This window comes from Hemicordylus capensis, chromosome 4 (genome assembly GCF_027244095.1).
Source record: "Hemicordylus capensis ecotype Gifberg chromosome 4, rHemCap1.1.pri, whole genome shotgun sequence".
NCBI lineage: Eukaryota > Metazoa > Chordata > Lepidosauria > Squamata > Cordylidae > Hemicordylus > Hemicordylus capensis.
In genome coordinates this window covers 81,450,191-81,468,982 of record NC_069660.1, presented here as the reverse complement: position 1 = coordinate 81,468,982, position 18,792 = coordinate 81,450,191, and the positions used below count along the sequence as shown (strand labels likewise).

At 44.0% G+C, this 18,792-nt stretch overlaps 1 protein-coding gene across 5 annotated transcripts in view; it reads right to left on the bottom strand.

Moving 5' to 3' along the window:
* Positions 1-10,752: 10,752 nt before the first annotated feature.
* Positions 10,753-18,792, bottom strand: part of TIE1 (tyrosine kinase with immunoglobulin like and EGF like domains 1) — an 81,266-nt gene continuing 73,226 nt past the window's right edge. For all 5 annotated transcript variants that reach the window (XM_053249148.1, XM_053249150.1, XM_053249151.1 and 2 more), the window contains 7 exons: positions 16,899-17,089; positions 16,703-16,816; positions 16,445-16,515; positions 15,286-15,326; positions 14,405-14,501; positions 13,778-13,877; positions 10,753-13,275 (listed from right to left, as the gene is read on the bottom strand). In XM_053249148.1, the coding sequence (XP_053105123.1) occupies positions 13,204-13,275; positions 13,778-13,877; positions 14,405-14,501; positions 15,286-15,326; positions 16,445-16,515; positions 16,703-16,816; positions 16,899-17,089 (686 nt within the window). In that variant the 3' untranslated portion in view covers positions 10,753-13,203. The remainder of the gene's footprint in view (positions 13,276-13,777; positions 13,878-14,404; positions 14,502-15,285; positions 15,327-16,444; positions 16,516-16,702; positions 16,817-16,898; positions 17,090-18,792) is intronic.

Genomic DNA, 18,792 nt, shown 5'->3' with positions numbered 1-18,792 from the left:
AAGGTTATCAGGCACCTATGTCCACTGACTCTGAGCAGCAGCCAAGGACTAGGCCTCAAGCAGATCTACAAACAATGGACAGTTTCTGGAATTATCCCCTACCTGCATCACAACTAGTAGCCCAAGCAAGGACCAGATTCCTAAGGCCACTTCAAAGACTCTTTGGGCAGAGGGCCAAGCTAAGGATGGTGTTTGCTCTTCCTAGCTAATAAGTAGGGTACACAATTGATTGCTAAGTCATGCCTCATATCCCCTGCGCAGAGTAAAGTCCACCTGTTGCCATAGGTAGGCTTGCCAGACAACTACTGCTAAGGCGGAGACCAAAGAAAGGATTGCAGACTCTCTCTAAGTACAAAGTCAACGATAAACTAGAGGTCAAAGGCACAACACTGTGCCAACAGCACAGCATGGGGAGCGAATGAGACTGAAAGGCACTGTCTGCTCTGGTTTCCCATATATGAGGAAGTATATCTTAAATATTGCTTCAAAAACTCAGAAGTCGTACAGGAATAAAAATCATACAAAAAGCACCCAAGGAGAAAACTCTGCTTGCACTCAAGACAAGGAGAGAAGCTCAGTGGGATTATAATCCTGCCTTCTGAATGAGGAATGGACAATGAATCCAAGGGACAGATCCCTACAGAAAGGATGTCCAAATCCATAGGTTGAATTTGGTGTCTAAGGCAGAGTTATCTGAGCCCCGGTGGTACTACCATGTTATCCATACGTTCGTATGACAACACAAAACAAGTTTTCAGGAACTTTATGTGCATTCCTTGGTTAGGCAAGGTGACTGAGCAAGTGGTTGCTTCTTAGCTCTAGGCAGTTTTGGATGACACAGATTATCTAGACCCGTTCTAAACTGGCTTGCGGGTGGGCTATGGGGTTGGGGGTTGAGACTGCCTTGGCTGGCCTGACGAATGATCTCCAGTTGGTGATCGACAGAGGGAGTGTGACTCTGCTGATCCTTTTGGATCTCTCAGTGGCTTTCGATACCATTGACCATGGTATCCTACTGGGTTGCTTGAAGGAGGTCTGGAGTTCCACAAGGCTCCATACTGTCTCCAGTGCTTTTTAACTTCTACATGAAACCGCTGGGAAAGATCGTCAGGAAGTTTGGTCTGGGATGCTACCAATATGCTGATGACACCCAGATCTATTTCTCCATACCAACTTCATCAGGAAATGGTATGAGCCCACCCCACCCACTGCAAGTACCTGCCTGGAGGCGATAATGGGCTGGACGAGGGATAACAAACTGAAGTTTAATCCAAATAAGACAGATGTACTTTCAGTAGGGGGTCAGGATCCAAGAGATGGTTTAGTTCTGCCTGTTCTGGATGGGGTTACACTCCCCCTGAAAGATCAGATCCATAATCTGGGAGTGCTCCTGGATCCCACACTCTCCCTGGTTTCTCAGGTTGAGGCAGTGGCCAGGAGTGTTTTTTATCAGCTTTGGCTGATATGACAGATACGTCCATTTCTGGAGCTAAATGACTTTAAAACTGTGGTACATATGCACAAACCTCCAGGCTTGACTGCTGTAATACACTGTACACGGGGCTGCCTTTGTACATAGTTCGGAAACTACAATTGGTACAGAATGCGGAAGCCAGATTGGTCTCTGGGTTTACCCAAAGGGGCCATATAACACAAATTCTAAAAGAACAGCACTGGCTGCCGATAAGTTTCTGAGTGAAATACAAAGTGTGGTTATTACCTATAAAGCCCTTAACGGCTTAGGCCCAGGGTACTTAAGAGAGCACCTTCTCTGTCATGCACCCTGTCTCATATTAAGATCATCTGGAGAGGTCTAGTTATAGTTGCTGCCGACACGTTTAGTAGTAACTCGGGACCGGGCCTTTTCTGTGACTGCCCTGGGGCTTTGGAATGCACTCCCTGCTGAATTAGGAACATCTCCTTTTCTGCTTGTTTCCCTGAAGAAGAACCTGTTTTCCTTATCTGTTTTATGAATTTTAACTGTTATATTGTTTTTTATATTATGTCTTAACTTGTACACTGCCTGGAGATTTCTAGATCAAGCAGTATAGAAAATCAATCAATAATTATTAATATGAAAGAGAAATACTCCATGCTAAAAGGGATGCCTAACCAATAGAATGTTGAAGGGCTATGTATGTACAGCTACGTGCAAACTTTTGTAATGGCCTTTAAAAAACAAACAGCTTTGGTAGGGCTTTAAAAAAAAAAATTAGGAGAGCAACAAGAAGGGTGGGGGGCTTATTTGTTTCCCTGGCTGCTGTTTCTTTTCTTCAAACTGTTCCTCCCCACAGGGGCTTTTCCTCACCAAAGCACTGGTGAATATATGGATGTACCTGTAGACAACTGATGAAGTTTTTGCAGTAACTTTACCTCTATACTTGGGGGTGGGGGACTGTCCTATTACAGGTTTTATTTTGGAAAAGTGAATTCCATGGGCACTTTCAGATGTGGTCCTTCTTATAGCATTAGAAGCACTGCCACCATTAATCTCATGGAGATGAATGTGCTAAGTATGGTTGTACACCTGCCAAGCCAGACAAGGCCTGTTCAAGAAGATAAGCTTTTGGTTACTTTCAGCTGAATCCAGTCCAACACAAGGCAGCTAATCAAGAATATCTCACTGGGAAATAGTAAGGTTCCCAGGGGCTAGAGCGAAATGATGGAATGACTTTGCTCAGAATTTCAACTCTTGATGGACTGTCACCTTAATGGGTCACTTGCAGGATCCCTAGAAGAATAAAGCTTTTCCTAGAGGGAGAGGCTCAGGGATCCATATCCTTGCCAACAACAACTGCAACACTTACAGATTGAGATTGTAATTTTATGTACTTATTACATTTTAATCCTGCCTTTCTTCCAAGGAACTCAGAGCAGTGTGCATGCCACCCCAATTTATCACCACAACAACCCTGTAAGGTGGGTTAGGCTGAGCAAAAGTGAATGGCCCAAGGTCACCCAGTAAGTTTCATGGCTGAATGGATTTGAACCTGGATCTCTCACGACCTAGTCTGACATTCTAACCACTACACCAGTTTCAGTCTTCATGCAGAGCTGCTCAATGCAGAACCTCTGGGCAGGAAGCAGACACATTTTTGTGTCTTTGTACAACCCTGGAAGTGTCCATGCTAAATTTGTTGTTGTTGTTGTTGTTGTTGTTGTTGTTGTTTACACAGTCAGACTGGTTTGTTTTATCCAGACATCTAGTCCTATTATTATTATTATTAATGCAATAATAAATAGATTATTGGATAATCCAGTAACCTTAGATAAATACAGGTTACCTGACTGGAACTATTTCTTTTTCTATGTAGACCACTTTGAGAACTTTTTTTTGATTGAAAAGTGGTATGTAAATATTCATAGTAGTAGTAGTGCTTGTATTCCTTGTCAACCATGCCAACAAAGTAATTTTCAATTAAGATGGATCTTATTTCCTCTTCTTCTGTTCCCTCCAGAACAGCCACCCATGGCCTGAATGGGGCAAACATAATCTGAGGCAGAGGCAGAGGCAGCATTGTGTTGCCAGAGACATATATCAGCCCATGCAATGTCCATTTTGTACCTTCTCTCTTCACAGCATGTGGTCAGTGGGTGGATTCATCTCCTGGCCCCTCCCCATCAGAGTCTCCAGGCTGAGAAAGAAAGCCAGCCCTGGGCCAGCTGACCAGATCCTGTGGCGGCTGAGCAAATGCTGGTAGAAAGAGAGAAAGTGCAACAGCGTCTGAGTCATTTTCCTCCTCTTCCAGTTTCTAGGGCAGGGTGCACAGCTTAAATGCCCTGGTGAGCAAGAACCACACATGGTATATGGGGGCCAAGCACATTAAAGGACATTATTGTGAATTATTAAAAATATTAATGAAAACAATCATTACTTGTAGATCTCTTCTTTGCATCAAGGGACCTACAATTTTAACCAAGGATAGTGGTCAGAAAATGGGCCCCATCCCTGCTCAGTCAGTGGGACACCTGGACTGTATGGCAAACCCCAGGATGGAGTTGGGGGATGAGACAAGGGGAAAGAGGAATGGTGTCAGTGGACTCTGGCCCAGGGGCAGGTGAGGGGGAGCATCTGGCCTCAAGTGGCCAACTGCATTGAGCTGAAGCTGCTTGTCAACAGAACAGGCCAAGAGCTTTTCATGGCGCCTGCTGTTACTGAAGGATATTCCTACCTGCGGGCCAACCAAAAGGACCTCGTGGACCAGATCCAGATCCCAGGCTTTATGTTGTGCAGACAGCCTATTTTCCTCAATCTCTTTCCTCTCTGTTTCACTAACCATTCACAGTTGCTTAGTATCATCCTATACTGAAGAGATACTTGTTTACGGCTCCGGCTATAAAGCGGTATATAAATGTAAGTGCTATTGCTATTGCTACAGATAGCCACTGATATAATGTTAGCTGTACCAGACCATTATGGACTCTTCCAAATGGCAATAAAAAGCGGAATCTTCAAAACTTCCCTGCAGGCTCCAAATTCTTCTCAGAAAGAGCTGTTCCACAAGTGATGATGTAAAAATTGTGCAAGATCCCTGCTCATATTGTTTGTTTGTTTGATTGATTGATTAAGTGCTGTCAAGTTGACTCTTAGCGACCACATAGACATATTGTCTCCAGGATGATCTGTCTTCAACTTGGCCTTTAAGGTCTCTTAGTGGTGCATTCATTGCTGTCATAATTGAGTCCATCCATCTTGATGCTGGTCGTCCTCTTCTTCTCTTTCCTTCAACTTTTCCCAGCATTATGGACTTCTCAAGGAAGCCAAGTGTTTGCATAATGTGTCCAAAGTATGATAGTTTGAGCCTCATCATTTGTGCCTCAAGTGAAACTCCTGGATTGATTTGTTCTATGATCCATTTGTTTGTTTTCCTGGCTATCCATGGTATCTTCAAAAGTCTTCTCCAGCACCAAAGTTCAAAAGGGTCAATATTTTTTCTATCTTGCTTCCTCAAAGTCTAGCTTTTGCATCCATAGAGTGTCACGGGGAAAACCATTGTCCGAACGATTCTAATCTTTGTGGGTATAGACACGTCATGGCATCTAAATATCCTTTTCAAGGCCTTCATTGCAACCCTACTAAGTGCTATCTGTGGTGTATTTCTTGACTGCTGGATCCTTTACTGTTGATGGTAGATCCTAAAAGGCAGAAGCTTCCCACCACATCAATTCTGTGGCTGGTTGCTGTACCCGTTGTCATCAGTTTAGTCTTCTTTCCATTTAGTCGTAGTCCCATTTTTTCACTGTGCTCCTTTACTTTCATTACAAGAACTTGCAGATCATTCGCATTCTCAGCTATCAGAGTGGTGTCATCAGCGTAGCACAGATTATTGATGTTTCTTCCTTCAACTTTAAAACCACACACACCTTCTTCCAATCCAGCTTCTCTCAGTATTTGTTCAGCGTATAAGTTGAATCAATAAGGAGAAAGTATACATCCATATCTTATCGTTTGCCAGTCTGGAACCAGTCTGTTTCACCATGTTCTGTCTGGACTGTAGCTTCCTGTCCTGTTTATAGCTTTCTCATGAGAACAATGAGATGTTCATTTTCTTAAGGATATTCCACAACTTGACATGGTCGATGCAATCAGAGGCTTTTCTGTAGTCAATAAAGTACATATTGACTTCTTTTTGGTATTCTTTGGCTTTCTCAGTTATCCAGTGTACATCAGCAATAATGTCTCTTGTTCCTCGGCCTTTTCTGAAACCAGCTCAAACATCTGGCATTTCCCTTTCCACCTAGGGCTCAAATCTGCATTGGATGATCCTGACCATTATTTTGCTAGCATGTGAAATTAAAGATATTGTGCGATGGTTTGCGCAATCTGCTAAGTCTCCTTTCTTTGGTATGGGTATGTAGACTGACCTCTTCCAATCTGTTGGTCACTGTGTCATTCGCCAAATTCGTTGGCATAGCTTGGTTAGAGCCTTGACTGATTTTTCTTGTGATTGTGGTTTTAGCTTGGATTTTTAACTTGGTTAATTTGGTTAATTTTATTAGTCTGATTTATAAATGTTGTGAGCCACCCCAAGCAGTAAGGTACAGGAGGGGTGGGGTATAAATTTTTTAAATAAAAATAAATAAATAAATTCTTCTGTTGCCTGCCATATTTCTGTAGCTATTCCATCAATTCCTGTAGCCTTCTGACTTGGTAATGACCGGAGTGCTGATAATCTTCCTGTACTACAGGTTCTTGCACGAAGGGAATATCTTCTAGAGTATCTTGGATGTTGACATGCCTGCTGTACAGATTTTCAGTATACTCCATCTCTGTTTGATCTTCTCCGAATCAGTTACTAGCTGTCCTTTGGCATCCCTTAACATACCAATTTGAGGTTGGAACCTCCTTCTGAGTTCAGAGATCTTTTGGAAAACTTCCCTTGTTTTCCGGTATCTATTTCCATCCTCAAGGTCTTTACAGATGTCATGGTAATACTGCTCCTTGTCTCTTCTAACAGCTTTCTGAAATTCCCTATTAAGTTCCTTCATGAGGTCTTTATCTTCCTTGACTGGCTTCTCTCCTCTTCTTGGCAATTTCCACCATCTGTTCTGACATCCATTTTGCTTTCTTCTGTTTCTTGGTCTTTGGCAGTCTCTTTTCACTTTTGTCCTTAACAACTTGTTTGATTTCATTCCACAGTTCCTCTGGTTCCCTACATTCTCAAGGTCATATCATGAAAATGGAATTGTTTTTCTGCTTTAGTTTGACATGGATCTTGCACAGAGCAGTTCGTGATCTGTTCCACGATCGGCCCCCAGCCACATCTTTGCTGTCATAACTGAGTTCTTCCACCTCCTTGCACCAATAATGTAATCAATTTGATGTCTGTGTACTCCATCTGGTGATGTCCGTGTGTATAGGCACCACTTTGGTTGTTTGAAGAATGTGTTAGCAATGAAGAGATCATTGACTTGGCAGAAACTAATAAGTCATTCTCCTGTTTCATTTTTGTTTCCTAGGTCATACCATCCGACTGTGGTTTCCTCCTTACCATTTCCAACTTTGGCATTCTAGTCTCCAACCACCACCAGCACATCTTGCTTGCATGTTCTGTCAATTTCAAACTGAACTTGAGCATAAAACTCATCAACTTCCTCTTCTTCTGCATCAGTTGTTGGGGCATAGACTTGAAGAACTGTCATGTTAAAGGGTTGTCCATGAAATCTAATTGATATTAGTCTGTCACTGACCGCATTGTACCCAAGTACTGTCATTGTTATATCCTTCCTATGAAAGCAACACTGTTTCTTCTTTGTTTTTCGTATCCTGTATAGTAAACGGGAAAATTTTCTGACTGAAAGTGTCCTATTCCAGTCCATTTTAATGATGCCCAAGATGTCAATCTGTAGTTGATTCATTTCATCTTCCACTGTGTCAAAATTTCCCATATTCATGCTTCTTAAGTTCCACCTTCCCATTGTAATTCTGTCCTTGCAGCTTCGGATTTTCTTTTCCCGCATGGCAACATCAGCCGCTAGACATCCAAAAGGCTTTAGTCTAACCACGTCATAAACACCATCGGTACTCTGAAATATCCTCAGCTCTTCCTCAGTAGCATGCTGAGTACCATCCAACCTGAGGGGCCCATCATCTGGCACTTCATTGACAATAATTCCATTTGGTCTATCCATGTGATTTACTTGGTAAAATACAGGAGTGGTTACCATTGCTTTCTCCCGCACAGTAAGAAATGATGCCTTTGTTGTTGCCACTAAAATGACTGTCTGCCTCCAGCACCTTCCTATGTCGCTGCTGCACAATATAGGTGCTTGCTTTAGCTGGGCAGCAGGGATGACCTTTGTGCTTTGGGTGACCCTACTGGGAGCATACCTCCTGATGTACTTCATTCATCCCTCCCAGGAACACACACACAGCTGCCATGATGAGGCAGCATAGCAGGACTTGTGTGGGGGGGAGCTTAGTTAGAAATATTTAATAAAAGTTCCTAGCAAGGAAGGAGGGAAGGTAAAGAGGTGGTAGACGGAGCCCAGAGAGAGAGAGTTGAGCTGGAAGTATTACCTATCCTTCCTAATGCATGTTCGGTGCGCAAAATTTAATCTGGTGTCTCCTTGGGAGTAGGGACGGGGCAGAGCAGAGAAGAAGGAAAGAAGCAAGCAGCAGCTGTACCTGGTTGTGTAAAAGTCAGTTCGAGTAACAGAACCTGAATCATGTGGCATGTCAAGGGCAGATATATTCAAAATCATATCTGAGGCAGTATCAGGGCAATCCAAAAACTATCCTTCCATGGAGGAAAAGGAAATCTAGGTGAGATAATTGCAGTAATTACTAAAGTGAACGTAATCAGTGCAGGTGTGCATTCCAATGCTGCATAGACTGACAAGAGGGGCAAAGAAAGGTGTATGTATATATATAACAGTTTCTATGTTTGAATTATATCATCAAAACTAAGGGCATCCCAGGTGCATAATGCTAATCTTTTGTTGACAATGAAGCTCTCCTCCTTATTTTAGCATGTCACTTATTTTACCTAATGATGGGGAAATGGTCATCTGGTTGTTCATTTCAGCTGAGGCATTCAAAATGTTATCACCAAAAGGAGTATTCTCACCCAAGGTCTATCAGCTACTCTTGAAAGAGCCATCTGTACACCCTTTTTCAGTCTATTTAGAAGTCAGACCTAAAAGTGTGTTGCCAAACTTTGCTTGTGCTAATGATCAGCCCGTGTCAAGAGTCGGGGGGTGGGGGTGGGGGCTGACCTGTTAGCCTGCAATTGGTGCTTCTTATGAGATCATGGAGAGGAGTGCCCTTTTGTGTGACCCCAAAATACTGCTATTGGCAACTTTCTCCAAAACTGGTAAATTTTGACTCCTAACCTTCCCTGTTTAACAACAGCTGGTCAGCTATTTCAGCTGCTTGAGACACTTTCAGAAGCCCCGCCTTTGACCTTCAGCTTAATATCTCTGGGATTTGACAGTAGAATTGGTCTAACCAAACATTTCTAACATCTTTCTTCTTGTGTCAGCCTTGGACTCTTGTATCCATTTGTTTAAATTATCCATCAACTTAACACCAAACTCCATTAGAGACCTGTTTGGTTGTCACTCAAGGGTTTTAAACCTCTTCCAGGCCCAGGTGAAACCTTTTCGCATAAAGAATAGCCCCTCCCTCTGGCATGCTTATTTATACCTCTGCCAGTTCCCCTTTTAATAAAGGTAAAGTAAAATGTGCCGTCAAGTCGATTTCAACTCCTGGCACTCACAGAGCCCTGTGGTTTTCTTTTGGTAGAATACGGGAGGTGTTTACCATTGCCTCCTCCCATGCAGTATGAGATGATGCCTTTCAGCATCTTCCTATATCGTTGTTGCCCAATATAGTACCAGCAGGGATTCGAACCAGCAACCTTCTGCTTGTTAGTCAAGCATTTCCCTGCTGCACCATTAGGTGGCCCCCTTCTATTAGGCTTGGTATCATTTTCATGTATTTATCCTCCTGAGGCCCCCATTTTTGTGCTGCCCTCTCAAAGGTGAACACATGAGGATCCCCTCCAGGAGTGAAGGCGGTGAAATATTTTGGGGTGACTTTGGCAGGCTGTTGCTGTTGAAGCTGCAGCATCTCCCTCATGTCCAAATCCAATCTTCATTACAGCCAGAGGCCAGCAAGTATCATATCTGCCTTTCTCCTTGTGCTAGTGATGTTCTTTCTGCTGCCAAATCTATATCTCCTTCATGTGAAGGCACTGTTTCTCCAGCCAAAGCTCTACCTCTCACTGTGCCTCCTGCTACTTGAATGCTGTTCCTCCAAGAAAATGTCTGCCTCTTACTGTAGTTGCAGCACCTCCAGTTCTTTCTTCTTAAACTGGATCCATTCTGGACTCCACTGCCCCTCTGGCTCAGGGTTCTTTGAAGGCTGTCTGGATGCTGCATCAGATTGGATAAGGAGAACTCAGGGGCGGAGCCATCATTGGGCGAAAGGGTTCAAAGAATCCTGGCCACCAATGGGGAAAAGCCACTGACAAGGAGGCATGGCCTGGGCTGCCGAGAGCCCGAATGAGCTCTCAGCTCATCATTTCAGGCATTGTCAGTTGCCTGATAGGATGTTTCCCCCTTTCTCTCTCTCCAGAAAAATAGATAGATAGAAAAATGTTCTATCGGGCAGTCGGAGCTGCCTGAAATAATTGGCAAAGAGTTTGCCCGGGCTCTTGGCGGCCTGGGCGTGGGAGGGGGGAGTTCGTTCTAGGCTCCTCTGGAGCCCAAGCCACGCCCCCGTGCGCGTGTCATCACGCGCACGGGCATATTGGAGGGGGCCGCTGAGCGGGGCTGGATGCAGGCTGCTGCTCGGCTGGTTCTGCGCCTGGGAGAATTCTTATCTCATCCATGCCCTTTCCTTCCCAGGACAGTCCTGTGGTCTGGCATCTTCCCATCAAAGCTGCCTTGTTCATGGACATGTACTCTGCCTTGTTTTCTGGACTCTGTGCCACTGACAAGACCAGAAAAAGAATTCCCTTGTACTCACTGTACTGTAAAAGCCAAGTTGGCTGCTTCAAAAGTCTGCCACTACTCAAACATTTCTATCCCACTGCAAACTGCCACCACTTGTAAAGGCTTGGCCTCAGCCTCAGTCTAACCACCCACTGCCATCAAAATAAGATCGTTAGCTTGAGTGACTGATTCCATTCCTAGTCACTAAAATTGTCTTCCCAAAAATAAAAAATCCAAATCTGTAGTGTGGTAAATAAAATGGGCAGATAGGTATGAGTTGGGACTATTATAACAGACGGTACACTAATAAAATAGTATAAAAACAAGAACACATTTACTAGAATAAAAGATTGCAAAATTTCAAAACACAGTACTGGAACAAATGATGTGAAGATCAGTTGGCAAGAGTACAGAGTTCAAAATACAATTGAATACAGAGTTCAAAATACCTTGCCAGCCTTCTCTCCCAAGGCCTAGCAGATTCTACTAGGACCAGCTCCCTCACTGCCACCTTCCCTAGCAGATTCAATTCTGCCCTGCCCGTGTTCCAGCTCACAGAACAGCACTCTCTCTCTTTCAAAACTCTTCTCCCACAGCCCTCTTCCTACTGTTCAACCTTCCCTTTTATCCAATTCCAATGGACGATATTAACCAATCAGGAAGTTTCTTTCCTCAGGTGCCAGAACTTTCTGTCTCTGCCGGGAGACAGCCAATCGTAAAATATTGTAATATTCCCTCCAAAACTCTGCCGCAGACAACTTTTACCTCAGACGTGGCTGTTAGAGGTGGCTACCTTTTAACCCCTGCAGAGCCTGGAGGGAACAGGGGAAAAAATAAAGAAAACCAACCACAAAACATAATGGGAAGGAGGCATTCCTTCACAATGGCAGTTGGAGTTTGTGGGGAAGCTTTGCAGATCCTACATTTTATGAGAACACTATGTGCCTGCCTCTATGGGTGAGCTTGGTCCACACTTCTGCCTAGTGAAACAAACCCTCTGCCTGGTGGAATAAACCTCATCCATACCCTTTGGATGTTCTAGTGTAATGCTGCTTTTGTGTCAATAATACTTCTCTCTCTCTCCCTCAAAACAGCTCAGTCAAGGTCAGCATGGACACTGACCTGCATAGAAGGCAGGGCGGAGGGAGGCCATTGGCAGCCCGGGTCCACCCCGCCACCCCTACCCCTAGCTGGCAGATGATAAGCCATGCCCCCTGCACCTGACAGATGCAGGGGTTGTAGCTTTGCTTGCAAATGGGACCTCATGGCCCTCTTTTCAGGCAAAATCCTCGGCCAGCGCCATGTTCACAGCATGGCCGGAGTGGCTCTCCCCGCCTAAAAGGCAGGGAGAATCACTCACGGCCGTGCTGTGAGCGCAGCACTGGTTTAGCTCGCAAATGGGGCCACATGGCCCCGTTTGCAAGCAAAGCTACACCCTCTGTGTCTCACGTCAGATGCCGGGGGTGTGACTGGGGCATCAGGAGCAGCCCCTGATTGGCAGCAGCCCACACTCGTTCACTCAGTGGTGGCTCCACTCCTGATATAAGGTCAAACAGGAGGAGAAAGCTGTGAAAAAAGGACAAGTGACGGAGGAGAAATAACCTTGGACCATTCAGGAGTGTTACAATTCATGACAGTATGGCGGGTACACATAAGGCTTATTCACACAGTCATTTGAATCCAGGTTTAATGTGGGTTACCAGCACAGAAGTGATCGTTTGAACTCAGGCCAAGGTGGAATCTTGGGCTATAAACCATCTTGCTGTAGTTTCACACAATCACTTTAATGTTGGTAATTCACATTAAACCTAGATTCAGATGATTGTGTGAACAAACCTATTTGTGATACTACCCTTAGTAACAAGCAATGGGTTCTGATAGAGCCTGGAGGGAAGTGGCTATTGAAAAAGGCAAACACCACAAGCTAATCCTGGTAGCAATAGCACAGCAGCAGATCACATGAACAGTCTGTTTGAACACAACTGACTAGTGCCTTGGCTCTCTGAATGGCTACCATTTTCAAATAGTTGTTGTGTCCCACACAAGTAAGTCTGGAGGAGGGAGTGAGAGCAAATTTGCATCCTCTGTTCTCTTGCTTTCTGCATATTGTTATCTACATTATACTGTAGGCTAATGTCCGCACTGTGCCTTCTTAATGGGCAGAAGCCCAGCGCTGTATTGTGTCCTTGCATGTGGAGAATAAGCCTCGCTCTCTAGATTTCATACATTGCTTGGTTTTCCTCATCTCCTGCCCAGCAGGCCCATCCTAGCCCATCAGGCACTCTTCTGAGCACTCCGGGTCAGTCTCAGGCTCCTCCCCATCCAGTCCAGTCCATCCATTAGTGTGCTGGTCCCATGCTGTCCATCTTAGAGGCTAGCTTGTATAAGTATCTTGAGTGCTTTTCATGCATTGTGCAGTCATTGTGTGGAGGTGGCAGCACTTGGCTTACAGGGTTACTGATCAGGCATATATGACATAGGTGAACTCTGGGGACAATTTATGGCTGTATGCCATCTCTGTATCTCTTTCTAGTTTGCGAGGGTCCTGGTATTATTCACGCTGTGTGCTGATCATGCCTTGTAGTCAGGAAAGGAGAAGTTGGCACGAGGGTTCTCTGGAATAGCAGCCATGCTCTATGCCAGCACAGTTGGTTTGACAAGATGGCGGTATGACCCTGGAGCATATGTTTCAGAGGCTGCCTATTTCATTTTTGTTCTATTTATGCTGAGAGATTAGGGTGGTAGTGGACAGTGCTCTTTTCCTCATGCCTCCTCAGCTGTGGCATCGATCCCAGCATAGGTGAAATTCTCAAACAAAGCCATGTTCACATAGGCCTGTCAAAGGAGGAGAAAAAGAGTCAGGTTGGAAGCCTACTCAGCAAACAGCTCATTCTCCTTTCCCCTTTTTTGTAAGTACATTTTCCTCCAGATCTTGTCCCCAAAAGGCAAGGTGACAGCTCCTATTGACATCTCCACTGAGATCATGCTCAGAACAAGCCCCATTCCAATGTGCTGGGAAAGGGATTGCAGTTTGTGAGACTGAAGAGTAAAGAGTAGGGCAGACTCCAGTTGCTTGATACAGGGCCCAGCTCCTTGTAATCTCAATAGACCACCTGCATCCTGCCTTGGTAAGGGAAGTTAAGACCCTACGATTGGCCATGTGGCTGTCTCAGCTGAAGGGTGTGATAAGGGTGGTTAGGGTAGCTTAGTGGTGACACTGGACTGTGTTGTTTGGCCTTAAACCCTTCTCACCGAATCTCTGGAGCACATCAGCTTCTAAGTGCAGTAGGTCTGTGTGTGTGCAGAGCAAGAAAGGAATATCCCCAAAGAGCAATACCTTTCTAGCTTCCAGCATGCGGACGAGCTGCACTGAGATCTGGGCAAAGGGTGGGCGTTCATATGGCCGGTCCCGCCAGCACTGCCGCATTAGCTCATACCTGTAAGGAGTGGTGAAGGATCAGAACAAACCAAGCACACATGAAGGGAGAAAAGCTTTCAGGGATGCTGGGAGGTTGACCAACTGGCATTTCAGCAGGGTGAGGCAGTGAGGCTGAGGCCTAGAACACCATCAAAGTGGTGATACTCTTATATTTAACAGGGAGAGAGCAACTGGCCCCAGCACATCATTCCTCCAGTGGCTGTTGCTGGTGCCTGCCTTGTGTTTCTTTTTAGACTGTGAGCCCTTTGGAGACAGGGGACATACATGTCATGCCACAGTATGGTGTCCCTCCTAGGGAGATGGAAAACATATTTATTTTTCGTTTATTTTCATTTCATTTCATCTTATCTTCTTTTTCTTCTATGCAGACTGCTTTGAGCCCTTTGTTGTCAAAATCTGGTATTTAAATAGTAGTAGTAGCCACCACCGTCGTCACCATCTACTAGTAAGACCCAATGGGAGACAATTGGGTACACATGTGTGAATATGTTTGTGTGTTGTAGGGAGGATAGGTCTACCACTTACACTTCGTCATCACAGTTGAGGGGTTTCTCCATGCGGTATCCTTGAGGCAGCTTTTCATAGAGCTCAGCACATGTCATGCCACAGTATGGTGTCCCTCCTAGGAAGATGGAAAACACATTCATTTTTCATTTCATTTCATCATCTAACCTATCTATCTATCATATTTATATACCGTGATATGTGTATCCCCTGTACATTAGACAGGAGACCACATTCACCAGCATCCAGGCACATGACATAGAGCCCTCTGGATTCTCAGTCCCACACAGGGATTGTGCAGACAGAGAGAAAGCCTGAGGAGCAACTCCTCATTGAATGTGGTGGGGAGGAAAGACACTTTTGAGAGGAAGTATGGGTTATTAGGCTTGGTAGAGGGGAATTCAACAACTTGGTAGAGGAGAATTAACAACATGGAAAGTTCTCAGATGCTTAGGGGGAGATCTGAACCTGTGATCCAGTACATAAACAATGTTAAGTGTAGCTAAATTGAAAGAAGTCAGTAGCAAGACTGCAATGGGGTGAATAGGTTGTATAGATAGGTCAAGGTAAGAGTTTCATTTCCCCTCAGTGTTCTTAAGGAGACAACCACATTTGGGGAAAGTTCTTCTAACTCTAGGCATGCCCACACTTTGTTCTTCCTAAAGAATGAAGACTGTTGACCAGGGTGGCCTGGTACAATAGAGGTTCAAGGCTGTTGCCATCCCATCTCTCTGAGCCAAAGTGAGTGAAGACAATCAGGTGCCACAAACAAAAGACAGAAAATGTGGACCCAAAGAGATAAACAAAGAGTCCAGTGTAGTGGGGTTTCCAAATGTGATGCAAAGGAATGAAGGACAGTAGGGGGCAACAGTCCAGACTCTTCCCACTGGACAGGAACTCACCCAAGCTGACAATTTCCCATAAGAGGACCCCAAACGACCACCTGCAAGAGAATGATATATTAGAAAGTGAGTTGAGTTCCTCGAGCTCAGTCAGTTCTGCTGTAGAACATGCTGGGTTTTTTGTTTTGTTTTTTAAAGATTTTTTTGCAGGCCCGTTGATGAAACAAAGATATTTTATGTAGATTACAATGACAGGGAAGTTCAAAAAATTAAATATATGTAATAGAATTTATTATTAATGTGCTTTCAAGGGGAAGTAAAATAACAGTTTGACATTTGTAGGATTTCAGCTTCAAACATTATTCATTTAACTGAATAATTACCATATCAATAAACTTATAATTACCATATAAATTTGAATCATAGTAAATTTGAATCTGAGAAAGATCTTCTGCTTCTCTTGGGCATGAAGTTTTTTTTAAAATTACTGATCTGGTTATTGAGTGTTTAAAATTTGTTGAGAACAGTAACAGTAAAATTAAATCTGCTGATTATATTCAGAATTTCTTCTAAGAATACTAAAAAAAAATATTTAAACTGTTTGGTGAACATATTCCAGTGTAAAAAGTAGTGCATTCAGCAAATTTGAGTGGCAGTATTGTGTATGCAAAATTTGGTATCTATAAGTAATCAAAATGTATGATATTTAGAATTTCTTCTAAAAAATACAAAAGAAAATTATTTCAATTTTCTCCTAGCATATTCCAGTGTAAGAAGTAGTGCATTCAGCTAATTTCAGTGGCAGGATTGTGTATGCGAAATTTGGTGTCTGTAGGTCATCGAGAAGTATGACTTTATTTTGCACAAACAAATATTAATACATTAATAGGAAGTCACATTAATAGGAAGTACATTAAAGGAAGTCATCACACATTTCCTTCAATATCTTAAAAGACATAAATCGGTCTTTGTAAAATGCAAATTTATTTTATGGAATGATTAATCGGGTAAAAGACAGAGGATTAATCTACTAAACCTTCCTTCTACAGTGGACAATTTTGGTTCTTTTGCATCACTTATTTTACCTCTGCTAGCCAGCAGAAAAGAGAAGGAGCTTTACAGAGGACTGAAGCCTCACCCCACTGCCTGACCACTGAAGACCTGCGGGTTGTATCTGAGTGGTGCAGTGAGCCCTGATCCCCATGCATAAATCACTCACACATCACTCTTGGTTGTGTACACGCTGTAATTCAAGGACTCGATGGCCATCCAGCGAACTGGCAAGCGGCCCTGCAAAAACAAATGCCATTGGGAAACAAAAGCCCATTGCAGGGATGCCGGGGGGGGGGGGGGGGAAGAAAAGAAATGGAGTCAGCTTCTCCTCTTCTCAGACTCAGAGGAAAGGAATAAGACAAAGGCCTTGCAGAGCCTTTGAGAATCCAAAATATGCTCTGCTGTGACCCTTGCACAGACTCACCATAGTCTTCTTTACATAGACCTCCTCCCCGCGGGACAGGCCAAAGTCAGCAATCTTGCAAGTCAGGTTCTCTCCCACCAGGATGTTCCTGGCAGCCAGGTCTCTGTGAATGAACTAGGTAGGGCAAAAAACCAAAAAGGGTCAGTAATAGAGGAGCCCAGCCAATGGGAAAGCATGGATAAGTGGAGAGGCCAACCTGTTTCTCACTCAAATACTGCATGCCTTTGGCCACATCAGAAGCAAACTGCAAGAGCTGCTGGGATGTGAGGGTTGAGGCTGTTCCATGCTCCCTGGCAAAGGCAGGATCTGTCTCCAGGACTCGGCTCTTCCGCAAGAAGTCCAGCAAGTTCCCATATGGTGCGTATTCAATAGCGATGTACAGGTAGCCTGGAAGATTAAGAAGGAGGCTGTCCAACTCCTCATAGCCCAGTAGCCCCAAACACACATATCAGGACATCATCAGTATTAGAAACATCTGGGTGGAGAAAGGGACAGAGGACACACCTCTGCTTGAATTGATATGCCAAGTGAAAGCAGATATATGCAGGGTGGGTTCTAGAAATTTTGGGGCCTACTGCAAAATTAGGTTTTGGGGCCCCTATGTACAGCTAATTTTTATTGGGCTAAAAACTGGGGATATTGTCAGCACCTTGATCCCTCAGCAGCTCCTCTGCCTCAGCTAAGTTGGCAACAATCTAGAATAAAAGAAAGAGACCTAACAGCAGCCTCCAAGCAACCTCTCCTTTCCTCATTTTTATTTGCCTCATGTTCATTGCAGAGGCCCTCCAACGGAGCTGATTGGCAGGAGACTGAGCATGGAGAAAAGGAAGGACTTCTTCACACTGTGTATCATTAATCTAAGTAATTCAGTGTGCAGAACTGACACTTTGCATTCAAAAGGTCAATTTCTAGCTGCAAGTTTCTTGGGTAGCAGTGCTGGGGAGGAGCTTTGAGATCTGCTGCCAGCCAGGATAGACAATACTGGGCTAGGTGGACCAAAGTCCTGACTCAGTGCAAGGCAGCTTCCTATGTCCAGGGAAAACTTATAGGATAGAGCCCCTGCTTTGCTCGCAGAAATTGCCAGGTCCTTCAGCTCTCCATGGCTGGTGTTATCCTCAGCTGCCCCATCATGGCTCCTGACTCTCCTTCTCTCTCAGTATCGGCAAAGGGCCAGCCTGTCTGAAAACCGCTCTCTTGAGAGTACAACTTCTGAGACTCTTTCTTCCTCTCCTCTCCTGTTGCTATTCTTCTGCACAGACCCCAGCCCAGCATGAGGCCCCCTAAAATGTTGTGGCCCTCTGCAGTTGCAGTATGCTTAAACCAGTCCTTGATATGAATTGCCACACAAAAGGGGGTAAGCTAGGGCATAATTTTAGCCTCTGATGTTTCACAAAGAAGCCTTGATCCCTAAGGATCCATCTTGGATAGTTTGGGTCAAGAAGTGACTTCAAAAATGTCCTAAGCCATTATTACTCAATACAAAATTAATTTTATTAATTAATACAAAAGTGGCTAGATTGCTAAATGAAAGAGTAACCAACGAGAATGCCAGAAAAGTTGGGATGATCTGGTCAGAATCTAAAGGCTAGGGGTAAGAGATTCTGGTTCTGGTTAGTAATATGCCACCCCTTTTGATTTGCAGCTTAAGGAAGGAAAGTCTTCTTTATGGGACAATTCCTTCTCCATTTTAAGCTAAACACTATTTCCTTTGTGCCAACTGTTCTATACTTCTCTTGACAGTTACATTTGGCCTTATCCCTTTAAAGATTTACCTTTCATTTTTGAAAGCTAAAGCATAGGAGCCTGCAATGTGAATTCCTTGCTTTTGTTGCTTTTAGAATTCTTCCCAGTTTTTAAGCAGGTAGCTGTATTTTAGTTGGAGATTTTGTTTTTATCTGTTTGAGGATTCTCTTCTTTTGTAAGACCCAAACCCCATAAGCTGTTTCCTTAAAAGGTTTAAGAGTGCTTCAGCCTACTAGGGACCTCTGAGGGTTCTCTCACCTGAAGAATGGTAGATATCAAATTGTAAGTGCATTTAATTTACTATCTAATCCATCAATTGAACTTTATTTGTATGTAATATGTTTGAC